At 40.2% G+C, this 25,903-nt stretch overlaps 1 protein-coding gene across 1 annotated transcript; it reads right to left on the bottom strand.

Annotated features, from left to right (window-relative positions):
• Window positions 1–6,919: 6,919 nt before the first annotated feature.
• On the bottom strand, window positions 6,920–25,002 carry TRIM58 (tripartite motif containing 58). The gene is made up of 6 exons (XM_003404975.3): window positions 24,517–25,002; window positions 22,131–22,226; window positions 18,659–18,889; window positions 15,846–15,868; window positions 15,642–15,742; window positions 6,920–8,904 (listed from the first exon to the last, which is right to left on the bottom strand). The coding sequence occupies exons 1-6, from the start codon at window positions 24,937–24,939 to the stop codon at window positions 8,318–8,320; spliced, it is 1,461 nt and encodes a 486-aa protein (XP_003405023.1). The 5' UTR covers window positions 24,940–25,002; the 3' UTR covers window positions 6,920–8,317.
• Window positions 25,003–25,903: the final 901 nt, after the last annotated feature.

Here is a 25,903-nt window from a genome sequence, read left to right as displayed (position 1 = left end):
GCCCTCAAGTTGAATGTCAACCCATATTGACCCTTACTTAGTAAGAAAATAAATCCATTTGGATGATCCAGAGACTCCTTTTAAAATAATATTAATGGAAATCCTACACTTTGTGGTACACACATAAAATCTGAGTTCAGTCATTAAAATCTGCATATGGTATTTCCCATTTTTATGATGTTTATTCTATTTTCTTTTTGGAGTTTAACATCATGCATGTTGTGGTTAGGTGCCATCTAGTGGTTTTGACTTACAGTGATCCTATGTACAACAGAAGAAAACACTGCCCAGTCCTGTTTCATTGTCACAATAGTTGCTATGTTTAAGCCCATTGTTGAAGACACTGTGTCAATCCATATCATTGAGGGTCTTCCTCTTTTTTACTGACCCTTAACTTTACCAAGGATAATGTCCTTCTCCAGGGACTGGTCCCTCCTGATGATATGTCCAAAGTACATGAGATGAAATCTTGCCATCCTCACTTCTAAGGAGCATTCTGGCTGTACTCCTTCCAAGACAAAATTGTTCTTCTGGGAGTCCAAGGTGTATTCAATATTCTTTGCCAACACTGTAATTCAAAGGCATCAATTCTTGTTTGATCTTCCTTATTCATTGTCCATCTTTCACATGCATATGAGGTGATCAAAAATACCATGGCTTGGTTCAGGCCCACCTTAGTCTTCAAGGTGACATCTGTGCTTTTTAATACTTTAAAGAGGTCTTTTGCACTTGGGAAGAGGAAGAGACTGGGGGTAGTGACATTCCTCAATAAGACGGTCCCTACATAGTTAAACTTTAAGCCAAGGAAATGATCTTTACAGGGGTCTTTGATTTGATAAAGTCCTTAACTTGATAAAGTCCCTAACTTGGTAAGATTCCTAACGTGGTAACTAAAACTTAAGCCAAGGAAATAGTTTTCATAGGGGTCCTGTCTTGGCTTTTAAATGTTAACAGACAGATAAGAGACAAAAAGGGTATGAAACTCTAAAAAAACGACTATCGAGTCACTCAGATTCTTTCTCTACCTGAGTAGCCCGCTTGATGCTTCCTAGTTAAGTGTACTTTTACTACCAACCCTCTGCTCGCTTGGCACTATTTCTCTCAGTGTTTGAATTCTTTCCTACACCGAAGACAAGAACCGAGGTCATTCTCTGGTAACATAACCTCATTTCACATTGGTAAATTTATTACTTTCTTATGTTTGAATAACATGAGTTGGCATGAGTGTGTTTGTGTGCACGTGTGTGCCTGTCATAATCTATACATTTTTCATCAGTCATCAACAAGGATGATGTTCCTCACTTTCTATTTTTCTGTTCCTTCAAGGAACTCAACAAGGATTTTTTAATTGAACAAACCAACTGACACATGGTGAACTCTGAATTGAGCATATAAATCCAGAAAGTGACTTACCATTTATACTTGCATGCTAAGAGGTACCATCAATGTCAGGAGGCAAAGGTGCAGATCTAGCTGGAAGACCTTAGTCACTAAGCTAATGTAATGTCTTCTCCCCTCCTGGGTATACACAGGCACTCCAGCTAGCAGTAGTTCCAGGTGTGTAGAGACTGGAGGTACCTCTCTCCAGCTTAGCCCACTCTTTTATAAACTCAGTATTTGTGCAGAGGGAGTTTGTGATAAGGACAGAAGGGATGCAGCTCTCTGGAGGAAAGATTGGGAAGGGGCCTTGAGGGCAGTCTGGGCTCATCAACAGCCCCAGGCCCCAGGGAACTCCTGAACTTCCCAAAGTGGTCATTAACATGTACACTGAGGCTTGCAGTAGGAATGCTTTACTCAAACTCTCCAATCTCCTGTCAGGTGCAGACAGAAAATGAGGACCATGAGAATTTGTCCCTTGATATAGAAAGTGTTTACTGCCTCATGTAAGTAAAATCAGGGGAAATCAAATTATTGTTGTACTTTTTTAAGAACATAAACAGTGATGACACATTTACTCCTGCAACTCCAATACTCCCCAGCATGTTTTCTCTTTTTTCAGAATGGGTGACTGAGAGCTTGACATAACTCTTCAAGTTTTCCTCCTTCCTCTGCCTGCTTCCTCCTTCACATACCTTTGCTAAAGACTTTGTTTTGACGTAACATTAATGATTTTGTCCTCTGTTTTAATCTGATGCAAATAACTTTGTTTTGTTCTGTCTGACCACCTGTGACTTACACCCCCACAGGAAAATCAGAGCCCAGGTATATGATATGTAACTCTTTAGTCTGATAAAGAGTCATTTGTCACTATCTTATAATAAATAACTCCTCTGGCCAGCCATCTGCAGACTACAAAGACACTTCTAACCCTTGTGACACTTCTAACCCTTGTGACACTTCTAACCCTTGTGACACTTCTAAGCCCTAACGTGAAATTGCTCTTTGGGACTGCACAGAGACAGCGTGTGATGCTGCCGGGTCCTCGGTGATGTCTACATCTCCTTAATAAACTTTCTCACTCTTTCTGACTTGGAGTGTGTTTCACAGCTTGGCTGTGCCAGGGCAGGGACCCTAATTGGGTAACACTCCCTTCCCGTGTTCCCAAGCATTATTATGTGGTTAGAAAACAGCTGAGGCTTAATCAGTCCCATTCTACTTGGAACAGGATCATGCAGGATCATGGGTTTTTTTTAGATTTACTGAAAATAGAGCATAAATAATTTTACATCTTTCTACTAATAGTTTTGTATATGAAAGGGAAAGAATGCATTGTCCTAAGTAGTGTAAAAATTCCACAGGTATATCGATTAATAGAAAGTTTTATTATTAAATGAAGGAACTATTTTGTTGTATTTCTTTTGTGTTTGAAAGGAGTATGACAGCATACATAGATTTATACTTTCATTGCAAAAACTAACTAGGGGGTATTAAGCAATTATGAACTCCGTGATCAATTTGATCATCAATATTCGATTATGTTATTAATATACTTGTAAGCGCAAAAATGGCATGACATGGCTGAAATTTTGTAAACAAAGTAAATAAATAAATAAAAATGGAGTCCCTATAATCAGCAAGGCAATATCAGAGAAAACTCAGACTATTTTGAGTAAATTGACTAAGAAATTTATCAAGATGGTTTCTCGGGTAGCTTTGGGTAGATCACAGAATCGGAGAGTAAAGAACATATTCTATATAGGTGAACATGTTTTAGATTTGTAGAATACATATTCTACGCATGTGCAGGCCATCTTCTTCCTTTCCTCCTCTCTGAATAACAGAAAAGAGGATCCAGGACCCAGTATGCATACAGAAAATGTGTGTAGAAGGCATAGGGTGCTTGGAGAGAAGAAGGGTTTAATAAACCCCAGTGTTCCTCACTTTTTGGTCCTTTGGAACCCTAGGAGTCTAAATCATCACTTTATATTTGCTCAATTCTTTCTTCGTGCTAATGAGGCTATTTTATTTCCCACTCACCACCATTCCGATGTATCACCTTTCTTTCAGTTTGTAAAAAACAGCTTGAAGGCGGTGTCTGATCTCCTCTAACTTCATAAGGCGGAAGGAGCGTCAGGATCAACAGCACGAGGCTGAGTCCTATGAGGCGGAGGTCAGACATGTTTCCTTTCTCTGGCATCTTTACCAAATATGACATTAATCCTCTCTCCCAGGGCACTTTTACTTCTCTGAGGGTTTGATAGTTCATTGCAAACGGCCACACGGAACTCACAGACCATACTTACAATTATGGGGTTAATTAGGGAAGTAACAGGTTACAATTCAGGCTCAGAAACACACAGGAAACAGTTCTTCAGATTATTTATGGCTTATTTTCAGTTTCTTCAAGACAGCCTCTTTTCAGCTGTGCTCACAGGGAAACCTCTCTCTTGCCTTATGTCTCTGCTCTGCTCAGGCAAGTGTTTACAAAGCTCTTTTAGTCCGTGCCAATACATGCCCAGAGGCACCCCATTCTGCTAGCAAGTCTCGGCCCCAAAATACTCAGCTTTCTTGCTTCGTGTGGTCTGTGTGCTGTGTGGTCTCCTACCAGTCTCTTCTGCTGCCATTTCTCTGCCACTGTTTCTAGCTGTCTTCAGGGTTACAGCTCACTCTCTGTCTCCTGGGTCCAGGAGCTTCTCAGTGCAGTGATCCTGGGTCCAAAGGATATGCTCTCTGATCCTGACAGTTCTTCCTTGGTGGTAGTGGAATTCTCTCTTTTTGGCCTCTGGGATATCCTCATTCCAAGCCCAGAAGAATAGCAAAACTGACCAATCCCCTTGTTAGGGTTCCTTATACCTTATGGTTCCACCCAAACATTTGGTGGGAGTTACAAGACCATGGTAAGAAGGACCATACAAAAGCATTCCATCACACTGTACAGTTTTCTCAAGTCAGAGGTTTTACAACCTGCCAGAATAATTACTTTACTCAATTGATTCATTTAATATACCAATTATTTAGGCTGAAAAAAATCGTATTAGTTGTTTGAAAAATCATTGAGTCATCTGCAAAAATATAGACATTACTGTGGAGAGTTAAGGAAACCCTGGTGGTGTAGTGGTTAAGTGCTACAGCTGGTAACCAAAAGGTCAGCAGTTCAAATCCACCAGACTCTCCTTGGAAACACAATGGGGTAGTTCTACTCTGTCCTATAGGGTTGCTATGAGTTGGAATCAACTTGAAGGCAATGAGTTTTTTTGTGTTTTTTTGGTGGAAAGTTATAGCTTAGGAAAAAACTACAGCCTAATGTTGGGGTTTGATGTTTTAATCAATTTTTACTGGGAAGAAAGAAATTTGGCAAATTGTGATGGTGTGCTTAAGGACCTGTCAGAAAGGAAATGGAAAATCATAATGATTTGGGTTGGAAAAAAGTCCAATGTATAAAAACAGATGGATGTGCAATAACAGGGCAACAGATGGGGCCTCATGTATGTAGAGAAGGTGTTTCTGCTATACAGTTCAGATGAAGAGAGGCGCATAAAATAAAGCATGGAAGAGTTGATTAAAATGAAAAGTTCTTAGCTCTTATAACTTTATAGAAATTTCCCTAAATTCCTAAAGAGTTAGAGAGTTTAGGAAACCAAGACTATAGGAAACTCAATAGGACAGCTCCTGGCTTGTCAAATTATTGTGTCATTAGACTCTATCATCTCTACGAACTTAGCTTTCTATTCAAAATATCCCCATACCTAAAAATTAATTTTACTCATTTAGCACTTGACACTAAATTTTATTGGTTGTGGTTGCTTACTTAATAAAAACAATAATACTGTAATATTTTACAATTCTCAAAACACTTTCAGGTATATCATTTAATTCTGGCCTCCAGATACTCAAACATTTATTCATTCAACAAATGGGCACTAAGTAACAGCTATGTACAAACAGGTTTTAGATGCTTGGTATATGTCAGTGGACAAATAGACAAAGATTCCTGCCTTCATGGTGGTTTCATTCTATTAAGAAAAGCAAAAAACCTAATAAATAAGAAAACTACATATTAGAAGTTGATAAGTACTATACAGAAAATAATAACCACTTCCAAGCCCTGGTGAAGAGAATTCGGAGGATGGACTCTGAGGACTCAGTGCCATCTAAATATGTAGTCCTCACTGGGAAGCTGGAATTTGAGCAGGCTTAAGGGATGGAAGGGAAAGAGTTAAGTGGAGACCTGAAAGAAGGGAATTCCCTCAGTGGACATAGCTAGAAGAACAACACTGAAGTGTTCGCAGAAGTAAATGTGGGGAGAGCAGAATGAATAGAGAAGTATGCGGAGGCAGATGGAATCAGAGAAGGGACTGGGGGCCAGATCCTCTAGCACTGTAGAGTTCATTGTGAAGATTTTGGCTTTAACACTAAGTTGAATGGAAAGTCACTGCAGGGTGTTGCACATCGGACTTGCTTATTAAAAGTATTAGCCCAGCTGCTGTGCTGAGATTGGATGGAGCAGGGATAGGAGTACAGCTGGGAGTGCTGTTAGGAAACTAATGTAGTAATCCAATAACTGTGGCTATAGCAATGAAATGGTTAGGACCAGCTGAACTTGGGACATATTTTTAAAGTAGAGCCAGCAGTGTTTGCTGATAGACTGGATATGAGCTGATGAAATTGTGAGAGAAGTCAATCACATTTATGGCCTAAACAATTGAAAGGATGGAGCTGTCACCATTGAGAGGGAGACACTTGTGTCTTTTGGCTTATTTTTGGTTTTGTTTGGAGGGATCTCAGGAAAGTTCAGGGTTAAGTTACAAGGGTATTGAGTTTAAAATGCCCATAATGAAGTCAAGCAGACAGCTGACTATATAAATCTGGTGTTCAAGAGGTTAGAGGAAAAATGTAATGAGAATATCAGGCGGCAGGTTTGGATTTAGAGGATTTTGCTGGTAATGTATCAGAATTCCAGTGAGAACAGTAGAAGGCTTTTAGGAGATGGGAAGGAGGGAAAGAGAAGGTGTCATAATAGGAGGTGCACAAAGCTTTGTGAAGCTTATAATCTACGGGATGAAGAAAGGCTTAGGTTCAGTCAGTGACTGACATAAACCATGATAAAATGCATAATGAGTTGACAGAATTTAAGGGAGAGAGAGATCCAGCTGTTAGGTTAGGTGGTACATTGTGGACATCCTGGGACTTCCTGTTCACCTCATGAACAGTAGGCATGTGTGGGCAGCCTCAGTGCCATGCCACCAGGGGAGGTGTGCTCTTAGACCAGTGACTATTTCTTCTCCTGATCTCTGAGGGAAGGGCCCTATCTCTCTGAGAATGCTCTTGGTCATGACTACTGGTAATGAAGCAGTCACCTTCCAGCAAACCAGCCCCTTACATTGAGTTGTCCGCCCTCATTTTATACCTAATTATGGAAGAGGTGAGCTGAGGCTCAGCACATGAACATGTGTCATACCTAGATCGTGGGTAGAAGAGGCATAATGCATGCATGGCCTGTGAAATATGAACAAGAGGAATATAACAATATGTTATTTTACTTCTGTTTCCAAATAAGAAACTGATGCAGAGAGAGGGATTCCTTGCTTAAAATGATGCAGTTAAAAAGCTTAGGGGAAAAAAAATTTAAGTTAATAATATGACTGAAAGGAAAATGAAAGATGTCAAAGACATCTCCCTGGAAGTAAAAAGAAAGCCCTGAACTTCATTGTAGAGTGAAACAGGAGGAAGGATTAAAGTTTTCTGACACATTATGATTATCAAGATATTCTCTGATTTTGCCGGTAATTAAAATTTGTTTCACAGCTAAGACAGTTGGAGTCCTTAATTACTTATTGGACACAGACAGAGAGATGATAGAAAAGTTAAGCTTCAACAACTTTAAGACAACTTGTTAGGAAGTTACAGAATATAATTTAAGAATAAAGCAAATCATTTCATCATCATCACCATCTTTGTAAACATTAAAATAGAAAAAGTAACTTTTAAGTTATATCTTTCATGACCTTAAATATTTACCACAATACTCTGAGGCCATTCATTGTTCCAAGCATAGGAACTTCAACTAGTAGAATTAAAAAGAGAGACAGAGATTATTTTTTTGAGGTTACATACGAGTAAATTGAACGAGTCAAAAGAACTCAGATATACTGAATCAAAATTCTGAGAAATTTCAATAATAAAAATATATCTAATGTTAAACAAACAAGTTGCAATCCCGGATAGGTATGTTCTGGGACTCAGTGATATTCGGTTCAGAGGAAAGAATTCCATAATTCTCAAAAATTGGTCCCAGAATAAAAAATAATTGAATATAGTGATAGGAAGCTTTAATTTGTAAAGAAGTAAAGCTGAATATATTAATCAAAAAGAAAATGGAATATTAAACAATGAGAGAAATAAAAAAGTAAGGAATAGGAAAAAGTAAGAGAGAGAGGGAGAGGAGAATGAGAATGATTAAGAGGCAAAGGAGAAGAAACAGATATATTACGAATCTGAAGCTGGAACAACAGAGTGAAAAATTGGAACCAAGATGCATGTCGGACTACTCCAAACCAGTTTACAAACTTCCATTTTTAATCCTTAATATACGAAAGACATGGAGTAAAAGGATTGAAAGAATGCAAAATTACGATGAATGTATAGAAATCTTTAATACAATGCCCATTAATTTTAAGAAAGACTTACGAAGAAATTCTGTGGAGCCATCTGGAAAAAGAGGTTGATGAAATTGCACCATATTTAAAATTATTATACTCCACAATGCACCTCCAAATGCAAATACATATTTCCTCTCTTATCCCTAAGGGAAAATTTCTATAGCAGCAGTGATTAAAATGCTAACCTAAATGGAGGCATCTGTTGACCCTTAGTGTATCTACATCCTCTACTCCACAACAGCCTCGCTAGGCATGGGATGTATCTTGGGAACAGAGTTTTAGAAATTATCGTCTCTAAAATCAGCAGAGTCAACATGACCACTGGATGCCCAGTTCTCTGATTCCACTTCTGTGACAGGCGGCAAAATAAGAGGATTCATATCACAGACAAAAAAATAAGGTCGGAGGACACCAGAGAACAGTTGGTTGAATGTGTAGATGTGAGACCAATTTGTCACGTTGTAAAAGGAGATTTCACCGGCTTCATAGTCCAAGAAAATCCCGATGCGGTGAGGCCGTTCCATTTGGAGGACGGGAACAGATGGAGAGGCAAGGACCATATACTCATTCCCTTTCAGCAGCCACATCGCCCAGATCCCATTCTCGGGAGATGGTGTGGTTTCCCCCTTTCTTGGCACTGTGTCTTGACAGACACCTAACCCCCACTCTGCTCTTTTTCCCACCACGACCTCCCAGTAATGTCTCCCTGATGAGAAATTCTGCAAACCCAGGATACAGGGCCACGTGTCAAAGCGCTCGGGGTTGTTAGGGACATCTCTCCACAGTTCTCCGTCCTGCACACTGCGAAGGTCAGCAGTCAAGAGGAGGCTAGGATGAGCTGTGGCAGGATCCAGCTTTACATCAACTGTGGAAAGAATTTTGTGGAACATAAGAAAGAACAGGAAAAATTGGTAAAACCTTAGGAAGCTGTGACAAGGTTACCTAGTTTTTCTACATTTTCTTTCTAATGACTCCTAAAGAAAGTAAAATGATTATTTTACCCTGTAGGTCCCTAAGCATATTCTTCATTACATTCTGGTGTATACCACTGTGATCTCTGCATTTCCCATCATCCAAGACTCATTCTGGCCCCGATAAAAAGTTAATGATTCTGAAGATGGGAGAAACCTAGTGCATGACCACTTAACAGTGCTTCCATCCTATATCCAAAGCACTGGGTAAACTTGGGATTGAGAGGGTGTTCCCCAGTTAAAATAAACTCCCTACATCCCTTGGAGACTCTTTTTTTTTTTTTTTTCTAAAACATACAGTAAAATCTCATTAATGCAAGATCCATTACATTTGAAGTTAAGAACCTGTGCTAGGGAGAATTCTAAAATGTCTTCATGACTTTTATAACCCTGGTGTTACTCAACTGACTTACATAATATGAGAAAATGGAGGTTAGCTGGGTGAACCTAACCTAATAACAGGAGCCCATTAAAATCAGGAAGTTTTCTCTGGTTGGTGGACTGGTGGCAAAATGGAAAGTCAGAGAGATTTGGATTCTATGCATGGTTGCTGGGTTTCAAGATGGGAGGGGCCATGGGAAAAGGAATAGACATGACCTCTAGGAGCTGAGAGTGGCCCCCAACTGACAAACAGCAAGGAAATAGGGATCTCATCCTACAACTAGAAGGAATTGCCTCCTGCCAATAACCTGAGAGAGCTTAGAAGTGAATTCTTCCCTAGAACCTTCAGATAAGAGCCCACACTAGTTCACACCTTGATTTTGCAGAAAACCCAGTCAATCCTGCCTGGATTTCTGATCTACAGAACTGGGAGCTACAAATGGGTGTGGTTTTAAGTAGCTAATTTTGTGATGATTTCTTACACAACAATAGAAAAATAAAATAGTTACTATGAAGTCCCTGTAAAAGTTATGTGGTATTTTACTTGTATACATAATAAATACACCTATTGATGTAGACATATATGTAATCTCTTCGGTGAATAAAAGAAGATGTAAAATATTCAGAGTTGTCTGTTGGTTAAATGTATTCAAGTGTAGCAAATTTCATTCATGTAGTTTTATTTTTACACCATAATAATAAACGCTACTACTACAATTATTTTAATTTGTCCCTAAACCATTACTAATTATTTTTTTATTGATACACAAACCCGAGTGGGTGATATAACTAGGCTTTGTGTGTATATTGTCTCTGTTAATCCTTATAACCATCCCCAAGAAGGTTATTATCACCTCACATTATAGATGAGAAGAGTTAGATTCAGAATTTAGGTGATTCTTTCAAACTCTAGAAGTAGAAAAATTCAGGCATTGAAGTCTAGGCCTCCATGGAGCTGTGGGAGGCCTGTTTAACATGCATATGTCTTTATACATCTTTCCTCTATTCCCCTTACTAAAGTCCCTGAAATGGTTTTTGATAAATACTCATCATGAAAAAACCTTGTCCCCAAACAAAATTGCTCCTGTTTATGTTACCAGAGGCCTCCATTGATGAATGGTCAGTTATCAGGGTTCACCTTAAATGACTTCTCTGTAGCACTTTACACTGTTGAGATTCCCTTCTTCAGAAAAAACTTGCTTCTCTTTTCTAAGGACACTGGCCACCATGCTTTCCCTTTCACTTTAGTTACTGCTTCATTTTGGCCTCTGTGATGGTTAAGATTGTGTGTCAGCTTGGCTGTTCCTTGATTCTCAGTTTTTTATTTGTGATCACTCCCATGATGGGATCTTCTGTGAGCAGCCAATCAGTTGAAATGGAGTTTCCTTGCGCATGTGGCCTGCAAGAAAATATAAGCAGACACTCTGGCTTTTTGCTCACTCTGGATCCTGCGGCTGCCTTCTGTTAATCTGACCTCACTTCTTGGGACTAGAGCTATCAGCTTCTCTGTCGATCTTGGGGTTCGTCAATTTTCACAGCCTGTGAGTGGGAGCCCTGCTCTCCGACCTACTAATCTTGAGTTCCCTAGCTCCTGTGGTTACATGAACCAAGAGAAACCCTATCCTGATCCATGGGCTTGGGACGTTGTAGCCTCTGAAATCACGTTAGCCGTTTCCTTGCTTTACTGGTTTTGCTTCTCTAGAAAACCCGGCCTAAGACATTTGGTACTAAGAGTGGGGTGATGCTCTAACAGATACTTAAAATGTGGAAGTGGTTTTGAAACTGTGAATGGATAGAAGGCCAGCAGCAGCAGATGACTGGCAGCAACAGTGGACCAGCAGCAGCAGAGAAGCAGCAGTGGCAGAGGATGGACCATAGCAAAGAAGTGGCAGCAGCAGAGAACCAGCATCAGAACCAGAAGACCAGCTCAAGATGGCACTGGAGCCAGCCCACAGAGTGAGAGAGCTCAGCATCTGTGAGCAGGAGGCTCCCTGGCAGAGTGGGGTGACTCTGGGCACTTATTGCTGGATCTAGGCTTGCCCACCAATGGAGCAAGAGAGCTGAGCGTCTTCCAGTTGAAGTTTACTGGTGGAGTGGGGTGCCTCCAAGCACTTTTTGGTGGGGCTACAGAGCTTTGGAACACTTGCCCCAGTAAGACAGATGTGAGCATGAGGCCCAAGGGGCTGAGAGACCAAAGAACCAAGAAGGAGAAGGTGAAGAGACAAGGAACACAGGAAGCTGAACTGCCTCAGTCTCAAAAGTTATGGCCACAACCTCTGGGATTTCAAAGGGTGGAGCCATGGTCTCTGGTGTTTCTAAGGGTGGAGTTGCCACTCAGGTGGACTAGGAGAATGGTGCACCTAAAGCTGAGGGAGCAGAGTTGCTGTCCCAGTTGGCCTGGGAGGTAGAGCTGAAGCCCAGAGCTGAGGGGCCTCCATTCAGGATCTGGAACGTGTGGCCAATACCTAGAGACTGGGGGGTAGGACCATTGTGTAAATGGTCTCAGAGAACACAGGATTATTTTCAGTCTTGAGGGCTAGTGTAATGTGTTCTGCTGATTTGCTTGGTGCCTCTTATGCCATCTTTCCCTTCAATCTCTCCCATTTGTAATATAAATGTCTACCTATTCGTTGTTCCACCATTGCAATTTGAAAGCAGATAACTCCTATTCTAGATTTCACAAATGAAGATGAATTTTTGGATTTTGGACTTGCAGTTTATTTAAGACTTTTGCTATGATATGATGTGGTGAATATGTTTTTACATGTGGCAAGGACATGAAATTTTGAGGGCCAAAAGGTGGAATGTCATGGATTAAAATGTGACCCCCAAAATATCTGTCAACTTGGCTAGGTCATGATTCCCAGTATCATATACTTGTCTACCGTTTTGTCATCTGATGTGATTTCCCTATCATCACTATGATATAATGAGGTGGATTAGTGGCAGTTATATTCATGAGATCTATAAGATTAGATAGTTTTAAGCCAATATCTTTTGAGACATAAAACAGAGAAGTGAGCAGAGAGACGTGGGAAACTCATACCACCAAGAAAGCAGTGCTGGGAGCACAGCATGTCCTTTGGACCTGACGTTCCTGTGCAGAGAAGCTCCTAGGCCAAGGGAAGATTGATGACACGGACCTTCCTCCAGAGCTGACAGAGAAGCATTCCCCTGGAGCTGACTCCCTCAATTTGAACTTGTAGACTACCAGACTGTGAGAGAATAAATTTCTCTTCGTTTAAGCTATCCACTGTGATAGTTAAGATTCTGTGTCAGCTTGGCTGGGCCATGATTCTTAGTGTTTATATGTGATCATGATGGGATCTTCTGTGAATAGCCAATCAGTTGCAAGGGAGTTTTCTTGGGCATGTGGCCTGTATCCAAATATAAGCAGATATTCTGGCTTTTTGATCACTCTGGATCCTGTGGCTGCCTCCTGCTCATGTGACCTCCAGTTCTTGGAACTTGAACTATCAGCTTATCTGCCGATCTTGGGATTCGTTGATCTTCACAGCCTATGAGCAGGAGCTCTGCTCTCTGACCAGCCAATTTTGGGTTCACTAGCCCCTGTGGTTACATGAATCAGGAGGAGCCCTATCCTGACCCACGGACTTGGGACTCTATAGCCTCTAAAATCACGTGAGTTGTTTCCTTGATATAAATCTCTCTCTATATATATTTATATGTTTTCCTGGTTTTGTTTCTCTAGAGAACCCAGCCTAAGACAGCCTCCTTTGCTGTTTTCTCTTTTTTCTTCTCTATCACTAACATGGAAACCCTGGTGGCATAGTGGTTAAGTGCTACGGCTGCTAGCCAAAGGGTCAGCAGTTCAAACATGCCAGGTGCTCCTTGGAAACTCTATGGGGCAGTTCTACTCTGTCCTGTAGGGTCGCTATGAGTCGGAATCGACTTGACGGCCCTGGGTTTGATTTGGTTTTGGTATCACTAACTTTGGAGAACTCAGTGGTCTGGGAGTTGGATCTCTTCTTTTTCGCTCAGCTCATTCCCCATGCTGACTCCAAATGCATAGATCTTTCTCCTGAAACTACCTGTCTGTAAATCCATCTGCCTACTTGTCATCAACATTTGGATATTTAACAACTATCACAACATCAGCTTGTCCAAAAGCAAACTCCTCTTCTTCTGCCTCACCCATAGCTTTACCCACCCATGTTAATGGCAACTTCATCAAGCCAGTTCTTGAGATTCAAAACCTTGGAGTCATTTGTGACTTTTCTCTTTCTCTGACACCTCATATTTAACAACAAATCCTGTGAACTCTGTTTTTAAAATAAACTGCTAATCTGTTTGTCACCACCTCCAGTTCTACCACCCTGGTCTAAGCCACAATCATCTTTCATCGAATTACCACAAAAAGCCTCCTAACTGTATTCTTCATTCAATCTTTGCCTATCTTAATTCATTCTCAACACAACACACAGTGTGATCCCTTTAAAACATTAGTCCAATCATGTTATTCCTCCGTTTGATTATACCCTGTTTTGCTCAGAGATAAAACACTGTGGTTACAGGGCCTGATTACAGGGCCCTGCACCACCAGACCCTTCCTTGACCTCTTCAACTGTCCCTGTGTTGCAGCCACCCTGGCCTCCTCATTGTCCCTGGAGCATACTTGGAATGATTCCTTCTCAGGCCTTGGCACTTGCTTCAACTGTGTAGAATGCTCTTCTCCAGAACAGATATTGGCTGAGTTATCACCTATTGAGTGAGGTCTTCCTCGATCACTCAATTTAGAATGAGACAGCCCACCACCAAAACTTCTGGGTCCCCTTACCTTTTGCTTTTTTCCCTCAGTGTTTTGTATTGTTTTCTCACATGCTGTGTTTGTTTATTATTAATTTACATAATATTTGAAACATGAAGTTAAGAGTTTCTGGGATTTTTTTTTCCAATTGTGTTTAGAAGAATGGCTGGTATAAAACAGAAGATATTAGTTGAATTAATTAACTGCTTAATCAATTAATTCAGTAAAGATAAGTAGAAATATGAGCATACTTAGTGTAAGAATGCTTTAATTACCTGTATCAAATTCTAGGGTTGCTATATATTTGTTAGAGCATGGATTAAATCATTAACAGTATTGCTAAGATGAACTTTCACATTATAGAACAAAATTGTTTCTCTGTAAGTGATACTGCCACTATCTAGCAACAGGCTGTTTTCATTAAGTGACATAATTAGATTAAAAAAAAAATAGATTGGCTGTATATTGCTTTACCAAAAAACCCCACTGCCATTGAGTCAATTCCAACTCACAGTGACCCTACAGGACAGAGTAGGACTGCCCCATAGAGTTTCCAAGGAGTGTCTGCTGGATTCGAACTGCTGACCTTTTGGTTAGCAGCCATAGCTCTTAGCCACTACGCCACTAGGGTTTCCATACTGCTTTAAGGACAATGTAATCAAACTGAACCACTTAATTTATGACATTGCAGTTAGTTCTAGGCAGAAAACCAACGGCTAAGTATTTTGTCTGGCTAATTCAAACAACTTATCAAATTGACAGGCAGTAAAATAAATCTTTTTTTTTTTAATAAACCAAAACTCTTGTTCATTTATATTTTGCAATGTTATGGATTTTGATGATTAGACACTTGGAGGATACTGATGATTTTTATGTCTTCAAATATGCATTTTTTTTATTTAATATTCCAAACAATTCTCATATTGTTTTTATAAACCAGAAAATGGAGATTTATTGGAACTAATGTTCCTAATGTCACAGCTAATGAGACATGAAAGCATGCTTTCCAATCCATTGTTCTAACTAAATGTAGCCTATATGGATGTCCGTGACAATGGCAGTCCTTAGGACTGTTCACAAATATCCTAATTCTTATCCCTCTGGGTACGTGATTCACTTCCCCATCCTTCTTTATAGTTTGGAATGGCCATGTGACTCACTGTGGCCAATGACATCTTCATGGAAGGGATGCACACCACTCCAGTGCTGATGCTGATGCTGATGCCTTTAAAAGGCAGCACGCGCTTCATTCTATCCTTGCCCTTTTCCACAGACACCACCAAAACGATCGAGGTGGAGCCAGCCTGGGTGCCAGAGTGAGATGATGTGTCCATGTATAAACAGATGACATGATCTCAAAATAAAATTTTGGTGATTTTAGCCACTACAATTTTGAGCTGTTTGTTACTGTAGCCTGATTGATACAGAAACAAACTGCTCTAACAGCCAATCCCCTGGGCACTATATAGTTTTCCAGCATACCTTGGAACTTCCTTAGCATTTCCCTCATCCCAGGGATGTGACACATTGTCCTCAGCTCCATGGGGATGGTCTCTGGTTCCAACTGTGTGACGGCATTACTTCTGAGGAGAGTACAGAGTCGGTAGAGCCCAGTGATGTCTTGGGTCACCCACCAACCTCCTCAGCCTCTCTCAACCCCTTCACTGGCCTATAAAGTAAACATACCTGCTCAAGGCTTCTCTCACACCCTGAAAGTGAAAGACAAAGACAAGCAGGCACCAATTAGACCTTTGAAGTGCTTTTGTTTTTTAATTGTGGTGAAATATATAAAACAAAACATTTGCCATTACAACCATTTTTATGTGCACAATTCAGTGACATTAATTACAATCACAGGGTTATGCAACCATCACCACTAACATTTTCATTTTTCTTTATTAGCCGTAACAGAAACTCGCTACCCCTTAAGCAATGAACCCCCATCCCCCCTTCCTCCTGCTCTTGGAAACCACTAGTAAACTTTGGTTTCTATGCATTTGACTATTCTAGATACTTCATATAAGTGAGATGATACAATATTCGTGGTTTTGTGTCTGACTTATTTCACTCGGCATAATGTTTTGAAGTTATATCCCTGTTGTAGCATATATTAGAGCTTAATTTTTCTTTATGGCTAAATAATATTCCCTGGTATGGATATAACACATTTTATTCATCCATTCTTCTGTTGATGGAAACCTTTTGGCTATGGTGTTGTTACTGCCTTTTGGTTATGGTGTATAATGCTGCAATGAATATGGTGTGCAAGTATCTATTTGAATCCCTACCTTCAATTCTTTCGAGCATACATCTGGGAGTGGAACTGCTGGGTCATATGGTATTTCTATAATTAACTTTTAGAGGAGCAGCTACACTCTTTTCCTTTGAACTGGTTTTTGCAGTCAGTTTGGGGACACTCAACATGACAGTCTCTTTGGAAACGCTTAACTAGTAAGACAGAACTATAGGGTGACAATGAATTTTTTATTATTAAAAATAGGCTCTCAATTTTCTCATGAGTTTAGAAAAATGGATCATTTCCTTTCTATTAGCATAGACCCAGACCACACAAATCTAGATTAATTCCTATTGCATCTAAGCAGTTAATATATTTTAATTGAAAATTTGTATATTTTAATAAGTGCACATAATAATATTCTATACCTAATTCAGAAGGAATAAGGATAAAAAATATATACTAAATATTTGCAGAATTTATTTGAGGAAGATATAGTGGAAGGTATAGGCATAAAATGTTATATCTCGATGTTTCTGTAAGAGAACCTCAAACCCCAAAAACCTTTGAACCAACACATCATAAACTATGGATTTCTTCATGAATCAGTTAAGAAAATAGATTAAAAAGGAAGCCATTTTATCTTAGATTATTCAATAAAGCTCTTGTGGCACATTAAAAAAAATAAATAAACACCATTCAGACAATTTATGACAGCCATAAAGGCAAGGGAAATAATTAGCCTTACCCTTTACGGGAAGGGCAGGCCTTTGTCTTGGCCATTGGGAATAAAATGTAACTTATTGGCACTGAGAAGAAAGAGGAATCAGACGATAAATTTAAATACAAATCATTTGAAATATAAATATAAATCATTTGAGAAAATGGTCTTTCCAAGATTTGTGTTATTATTTTAAACATTTATTGCCAGTAAATACTTGCTTTAAATAAGTTGTCATTTGAAATACGGGGAGCTAAGGTGATGAATGCTGTTATTGAAAATGTCTAAATTCCTGTGTTTATTTACTGTGTGACAGTTAGAAAATTAATTTCTGGCACCTACCTTGCTCATAAAAAAATAGGCACAGCAATAATCTAATAATAAAATAGTTGCATAAACTTTATTATATAAGCTATTTTGAAGACAGTGAGATAAATTAAAGAAAAATGCTTTGTAAATTCATTCGTTAATTGATTCCCCACTCTGTTCCATGTACTGTTTAGTTGCTGTCCTTATAATATACAGATGAAACATGATTATTGATATGAAGGTACTTTCAGTGTCAAGAGCTGTCAGACAAGGTAACGTCTGCGGTTCAGTTGCTAAATGAGAATATGAGTTACTTAGTTCATAATTTACTGAGTGAGCCTGCAGAAGTGAAATAGAAAGAAGCATGCCCAGATGAATTTAGTTGCAGTTGGTTCAGTCATGATAACCATATCCATCAACAACTATGGCTTTCACAAATCACTTGGGATTTAATGTCTTCATGGAGGAATAAAAGTAAGTATTTCCTTCTCCCTGTTATTTGTGTGTCTGTTCAACAATGCTGGATAGACTGCGAGCAAGGTGAAGGGGAGACCAGTTAATCCCTCCCACTGTGCCTGATAGGGGAATGTATCAGTGCAGATTATCCAATAGGCAAGGTAAGCATGGTGCTTATCTTGCTTACCAAATCATCTGTAGTGAAAATTTTCACATTTTTTCACCACATCAAAGTTTCTGCTTCTAGGTATGGCTGACATTTACCCCTCTTCCAACCCCACAGCAACTAGCTACAGAATCAAAGCATCTTTTCAAATTTAAAATCACCGACAGGGGCGAAAACCCACATCTTTGATGCGGTGAAAAACATGAAAAATTGTTCACTGCTAATTAGTAAAAGTAAGCACAAATAAGCTCATGCTACTTTGCTTATAAAGTAATCTACCCCTTGGCATGTGATATGGGCCAAGATATTAGCATTTATCTTACATTGTAACATGACAATTTCTGGTGACACAATTTAAACATTATTCAAACTTTTGGATATTCACACTGAACTCTGTTACCAAAGGAGCCTTGGTGGCTGAGTGGTGAAGAGCTTGGTTGCTAACCAAAAGCTAGGCAGTTTGAATCCTCCACCCACTCCTTGGAAACCCTATGGGGCAGTTCTATGGGATCACTATGAATCGGAATCGACTTGACAGCAATGGGTTTTTTTTGGACACCACCTCTTGACCTATAGATCTCATGTGTGCGCTCCCTCCCAACTGGCCTCACCTCCAGCAGACCCAAGGCTGGACGCTGACACCTCTCCTCCAGTTCCTCAGCCAGCTCCTTCAGGGCCTTGCTGTGCTGGGCCAGTCTGTTCTTGCTCTCCCGCAGTCTCTGCATGGTTGCTCGCTCTTCTTCCTCCAAACGCCTCAGCTGTAGTTGTTCCTCCTGGGCCAGAAAGTCACGATGCTTCTCAAACTCCAACCTGAAGCGCTGTCTCCGCACTTCCACTTTTTCCTGGAGTAACATAGTGAGTGGGTCAGATCATCAGCAATCCGGGCTTCTGTGACACTGAACAAGGGAACCGTCTCTGAGTCTCCTGTCATTGTGTAAGGAACTGTTGAGCTGGAAGACACTGGAATCTGCTCACAGCTGTCAACTGATTAGCTGCATTCTAACAACATGCAGGAACCAGAGGCCATTCTTTTGAGAAATGGCCCAATAGAGTTTGGGAACCCAGAGTTTGAGAAGGACTGCTGGATTCGGGTTCTCACAATAGGCTTGGGGGCAAGGCTCTTAAACAAGCTTCGATTCTGTATGTAAAGTGTGGGAAAAGGATGGGCAGGAATTAGAGCTAAATATCCATTAAACTATTGAGCCCAGTGACTAGCATAGAGTGTTCGTATAATAAAAGTTGCTATTTACAATTAGAACGGGCACTAGACTGAGAAATATGCAAAAGCATCTGAAAAATGAAAAGAGATAAGAAAGACATATTTGTAAAAGTGACTAAGAAAAGGCTTAGAGATTAGAAAACACGAACCCTACTTCAAAATATAGTTAAGTGTAAAGGCAAAGGCTCTGCCCCAGGTTAGAAGGAACCAAATGGTCTCCTGGCCACTTACTGCAAAGTGAACTGCAGGGAATTAATGCTGATTTCTAGCTGATTTTTAATCTCACATCTAAAGTTTATGAATAATAAACCTAAGGAACATAACATGCCTGCAGGGTGATAACATCTGAATTTTATTCTCTTGAGATTAGTATGTGGAAAACTAGCTTTAAACTGAATATGAAAGGGAAATTATTCTCCACAGTCTGTCTAAATCTCAATTGCTTGTTGTGCTATGTGGAAGCTAAACACAAAATATGGAAACTGAGACAACATGGAGACTTATTCCAAGCCCGGAGAACATGGCCAAAGCTTGGTTTCATAGGGTAAAAGTTTAAGATAATATGTAACTTAGAAGTTCTATTAGACATATGTGTCACTAACATTTCCGGTTTCTTGAGCCTTACATTCTAGACAAGCAGGGACCTAGCCATCTGGGAACTGCATCAGCAGGTGCTGAGCCCTTACAGACTTACGTCTTTGTCTTCTGAGCCATTGGAGAGGAGTAGGGTTATATTTGGGACACAAGGAATGGTGTGGTGGGAAGATGTTTGGTTGTAATTCATCTTTCTTTCACAACAACCTTTTGAGTTCTACAATCATATGTACGGATATAGAAAGGAGAAGGGTTTTATTAGAATTTAGAATTCATTTTTATCAAGACTGTGACTTCAATACCACCCAGCATGTTTTCTCCTTTTTCAAAAAGGGCAACTGAGAGTTTAATATAACTAAGGCCATGATAAACCTATAAGTCGTTCTTCCTCTGCCTGCCTCCTCACATACCTCTGTTAATGACTTTGTTTTGACCAAATGTTAATGACTTTGTTCTTTGTTTTAAACTGATGCAAATAATCTTTTGTTCTGGCGGAACTACCTGTGGCATACAAACCCCACAGGAAAGTTGGATTCCAGGTTTCAGATATGTATGTCTTTAGCCTAATAAAGAAATGTCTGGCAGGGGATTACAAAGAGACCTGTAACCCTTGTAAGATTCTGTATAAACTCTAATGTAAAACTGCTCTTTGGGACTCCATAGAGACAGCCTGTGTTATTGCTGGGTCCCTGGTGATGTATGCATCTCCTTGATAAACTTTCTCACTCTTTCTAACTTGGAGTATGTTTTGTTGGCTCGACTGCTCCAGGGCACGGACCCTGATCAGGTAAAGAGACCCATACTTGTTACATTTGGCTCATGTAGATATGTTCTCAATGGTAAAGATTACTCGAGTGTAATTAATTGGCTTATACAGGAATCTTAACCTCATCTTTACTTTAAAATAATAAATGGAGTGTTTAAAAAATACAGGAACCCAGATCTTGGATACGGAGATTCCGATTTAGTAAATCTGTCCTGAGGCCAAGATTGAAAACAGTTAATTTACAAAAGGACAAAAACTTGTCAGTGTTTAAGTTTACATATACTGAACATAAAAGCAATGGAAAAAAAGAAGACTTATCCCGGAAGAAACCTGTAACAAAAATAGTCCTGATGAAAATAACTGTGTGAGGATATAGTATAAGACAAAATTTTAAAAGGAAAGAGGATGAAAAATTAGAGAAATGTAGAAAATTATCAGAGAAGAAGGGGCATTTGGAGAAGGAGAAAGATCAAATATTCTATATAATCTACATATATAGTCAGTATTCTGTTATAAATTCTATAAACATACAAACTATATATTGTTTCTAGAAATACACACACACACACACACACATATATACATACCAAAACCAAACCAGTTGCCATCAAGCAGATCCTGACTCAGGGTGATCAAATGTGTCAGAGTAGAACTATGCTCCATAGGCTTCAAAGGCTGATTTTTCAGAAGTAGGTCACCAGGCCTTTCTTCCTAGGTGCCTCTGGGTGTACTCAGACTTGCAGCCTTTCAGTTAGCAGCCAAGCATGTTAATATACATATTTTCAACCTCAGCACTATTGACATTTTAGACTTGAGGGAGTGTCTTGTACATTGCAGGGTGTTTAGAATCCCTAGACTCTACCTAAACCCTAGTTATGACAACCAAAAATATTTCCAGGGGGCGGGGGTAAAATCACCCTTAGTTAAACTGTAGGGTTGCTATGAGTCATAAGTGACTCAACGGCAACAGGTCTGGTTGGCTTTTTAAGCTACACTGTGTGTGTGCACGTGCTACTAATGCGCGGAAGAGAAAAAAGAGTTGACAAGGGCGTAGAAAATAGGAAATGTGTATCTGCATGGCATGTTGCTAGGAAAAGTTCATATTATTCACCTGTATGTATGATGGTCACTATTAGCTCTATATTATCTGTCATAATGTTGTAAAATATTCATGATTTCATATTCCAATAAATATTTTCTAAACCAATCGTGACAGTATGAGACCCTGTTTTAGGTGTTAGGGTTACAACAGTGAATTTTACAGTAAGATCCAAACCAGTAAAGTTATCTATTTATAATTTGGATTGTGTTATGCCAATAGAGATAAAAAGAAGAGCACAGGTGCACAATGTAATTTGAGGGGACTAGGGCAAACCTGTATGACACTAAGATGTTTTTCTTGAACAACTACATAGATGGAACAATAGCTTTGGACAGGAGAAGACTAAGGAAGAATGGCATTCTTCACGTCAGTAAGACTCCTGGAGCCCCAATATCCCCTTACCTTCCAAATGACGGTCTTCTTACCCACGCTGGCCTCCTGAGTCAAGGCCTCCTCCATCTCTTTCCTCACAACCCCCAGGGCTGTTTGGAGCTTTACCTGTGTGGAAGAGATGCCAAAATCTTTACAGATGCCCTAATTTCGTTATGTAATGTCAGCTAGACATTGCTGGAAATAAAAAGGTCAGTTAAAGTAGTACCCAGAAAGCACGTAAAAATACCTGACATTAATAATTAAACATACATATATTTAAAAATTATAATACCAGGATATAACCAAAGAAATAATTACAAGTATGTTCATTCTAACATTATTTAAAATACCTAAAATGCATTTAACAAAATGCTAAATATGGGAGTGGGTGAAAAAATACTTTTCATCAACAGGACTGAATTAAAATAAGGTGCTGCAGAAGATTCAGTGACATGAAATGCCTACAACTGTAACATCAATTAAAATACATATATTGAATGTAATTGGCATGATTGTGATGCAGTGGTTAAAGTGCTGAGCTGCTAACCTAAAGGCCAGTGGTTCAAACCCACCAGCCACTCTGTGGGAGAAAGATGTGGCAGACTGCTTCCATAAAGATTTAAAGTGTGTGAAACCCTATGGGGCAGTTCTACTCTGTCCTATAGTGTCACTATAAGTTGGAATTGACTTGATGAAACTTTTTTTTTTCTTGGTGGGGAAAAAGAACTTGTAATGAGCATAAAAAATAAAGATAGAAGTCTGTGAAAATGTTTAATAGAAGAAATGTCCCTTGGTGCTAAGTTGAAGAATAACATTATTCCATATATCTCTCCTTAGATTTCAACTTCTCAAAAATATTTATTACTTTATAATAAGAAAAGAGTTTTGTATTTTTGGGGGGAGGCAGAAACAATCATGTTACTTAATATTTTTAAAAAAGAAAAATAAATACTGTTGGTAAATATTTCAAACGGTAAAAAAAATAATATAATGGAACCTAAATCTACTTTCACCCCTAGGATCTCTGCTCAAGGTAAACACATTTGTTTACAGAAGACACTCACAAAGATACACACAATCACACATTTTTAATGGGAAAAAACAAACAAACAAACAAACAAAAACACCTCTATCTTCCAAATCATTCAGTATGTCCTACACACAAACTGCTTATAAAAGGAGGCTGGTTGACGCTGTACATAATGATGCACATAAAATAACAGTAGAATTCATATAGACATTTAGCAAGATGGTGAAAGTGGCATTTTCTTTGGTGTCTGGTAGGAATAAAGCACTTTGACACTTGTGAATGGAGAAAAACCCCCTTGAATACCAGAAATTTTGCGTAAAAGCAGGTATGGTGTGTTTGGGACCAACAGTGATTAGGCTAGTTTTGCTGGAAAATAGGGTTGGTAAGGACGAAAACTGTGGAAGTGTAACTTAGGGCCTTAGGACACTCTTCAGAGTTTATCAATATTTATTTAGTATTAAAAAAAAAACTCATTACTGTGAAGTCAATTCTGACTCATAGCCAGGGATGGATTATCCAGTAAGCAAGGTAAGCACATGTTTAGGGTGTCAACAAAACAGGGGCACGAGTTGTTCAAAGCAAGGACCCATGGATGCCAGCCAAGAAGACAGAACACAAGGAAAAGCGAGGGTGCAGTGGAAAGGAAGGAGCAGGACACTAAGCAATAGATACCAGCTCTAGTGCAAGAGAATGTGCTGCCAGAAATAAAGTTCGCACAGTCACAAGGTTGCCGGCTTGCAAGATTGTTTATACATGTGTATATACAACACATATAACCTGTTCCAAGGCATGAATAAACAGAGGAGTGGGCACCACAGATTATCAGTATTTAGGGCCCTCACATGACTTAATCCAGCCCTGCTCATAGTGACCCTATAGGACTCAGCCCAACACAAAATTAAATGGGGGAGTGGGGTCTTCATGGAGGAGGTGGGCAGCCTCAAAGGATGGGTGGGTTTGAGCTCCTGAGGAAGGGTCCCAAAAGTGGAATGCCTTGGGCAAAGGCAAGAAGGCCCTTACCTGAGTGCGAGTTGGCAGGGTATTGGGAGGAGAAAGCAGAGGAGACCTGGGTGCTAGCTATCATTTGGATGTGTGTTTAGGCAGTCACACCTCTGGCTTTGCCTGCTCCTCTGTCAAAGCAGCATATGCCGATTCCTAAACGTCCTCTGGAAACCCTGGTGGCATCGTGGTTAAGTGCTATGGCTGCGAACCAAAGAGCCGGCAGTTCGAATCCACCAGGCGATCCTTGGAAACTATGGGGCAGTTCTACTCTGTCCTATAGGGTCGCTATGAGTCGGAATAGATTCGAGGGCAGTGGGTTTGGTTTTCGGTTTGGGTTAAAGGGCCTCTCCAAGTGCCTGGCTCTCAGGACACAGCGGCTCTCACCTGGTAGCCCCTGGCGGCCTCCTGCAGGGGCACCGTGAGGTGACTTCTGTGTTCAGGGGTGGTGTCACAGATCCAGCACAGCGCCGCCTGATCCTCCTCACAGAACCGGCTTAGCTCTTCGCCATGGCGCAGGCAGAGGCGCACGCCGGAAGGCCCCGCGCCCAGCCCCAGCTGTCGCACACTCTCCACCAGGCTCGCAAGCTGCCGGTTGGGTCGGAAGTTCTCTGGCCTGAAGGGACCCCGACACTGGGGACAGGCATAGACGCCGCCCTGGGCGCTATCGGACTTCTCACAGAACTCGGAGATGCACCTGAAGCAGAAGCTGTGGCCACAGTTGACACTGACTGGTTCCTGCAGGAAGTCCAGGCACACTGGGCACCTGGCCTCTTCCCGCAGACGCTCCCCCAGAGGGCCTGAGGCCATTCTGCCAGGCAGAGCCTGGCCTTGCTGATAGCAGCGCTGCCTTCCGAGGCTGCCAGCACTATCTCCCTTCGTGGTCTGGCACCAAAGGGAGGCACCCCAGAGACCAGGAGAAGCAGGCACATGATGAGTTTTATCCACTTGTTTGTGTTCAAGGGTCCAAATAAGCCACTCCCGGTGAAAAGTTACAACTGGGACGCCCTCGTTGTTGTTGTTGTTGTTAGGTGCCCTTGAGTCGGTTCCAACTCATAGCGACCCTGTAGGACAGAGTAGAACTGCCCCATAGGGTTTCCAAGGAGCGGTGGTGAATTTGAACTGCCGACCTTTTGGTTAGCAGCCAGCTCTCTAACCACTATGCCACTAGCGCTCCCTACACCCTCAACCACAAATACGAAATTAACATTCTCGCAGCCTTCACTATGGAGACGAGTATTTCTAACTGGAATCCCTTATCTAAATATATATATACCATATATATATACGGCCTTAATAGAGACCTGAAATCTCTGATTTTTACTGCCAGTGGAATTGGAGATTTGCTCTTCTCTTCCCTTCCATTATTTATTGAACTACCCCAGGACCTTACACAGCATAATCAGTTTGTGTTTTCTTTTTTAAATCTTTATTTTTTCCATCTCCAATTAATTAGCTCATGATAAAGAAATGAGATGCTGAAATGAAACATGTATGTGTATAATACATATTTGTACAATAATAATAAGACTAAACCCAAGGAATAATTTGGGGAAATTTAAAAAATACTTGGCCAACATAATGAATACACTTAAGTTGTGATTTTTGGAAAGGACATCATGGAGGTCTCAAAGCTGTACACCACACCATTATTTAAAAGAATAATTTAAACATAGGTCTACCTGTGTGATGTGGGAAGCTGAGACAGATATATAACAAACAACTTGTTGCCATCGAGTTGATTCCAACTCATAGCGACCCTATAGGACAGAGT

This window comes from Loxodonta africana, chromosome 2, assembly GCF_030014295.1.
Source record: "Loxodonta africana isolate mLoxAfr1 chromosome 2, mLoxAfr1.hap2, whole genome shotgun sequence".
NCBI lineage: Eukaryota > Metazoa > Chordata > Mammalia > Proboscidea > Elephantidae > Loxodonta > Loxodonta africana.
This window is presented reverse-complemented; position numbering and strand designations above follow the sequence as displayed.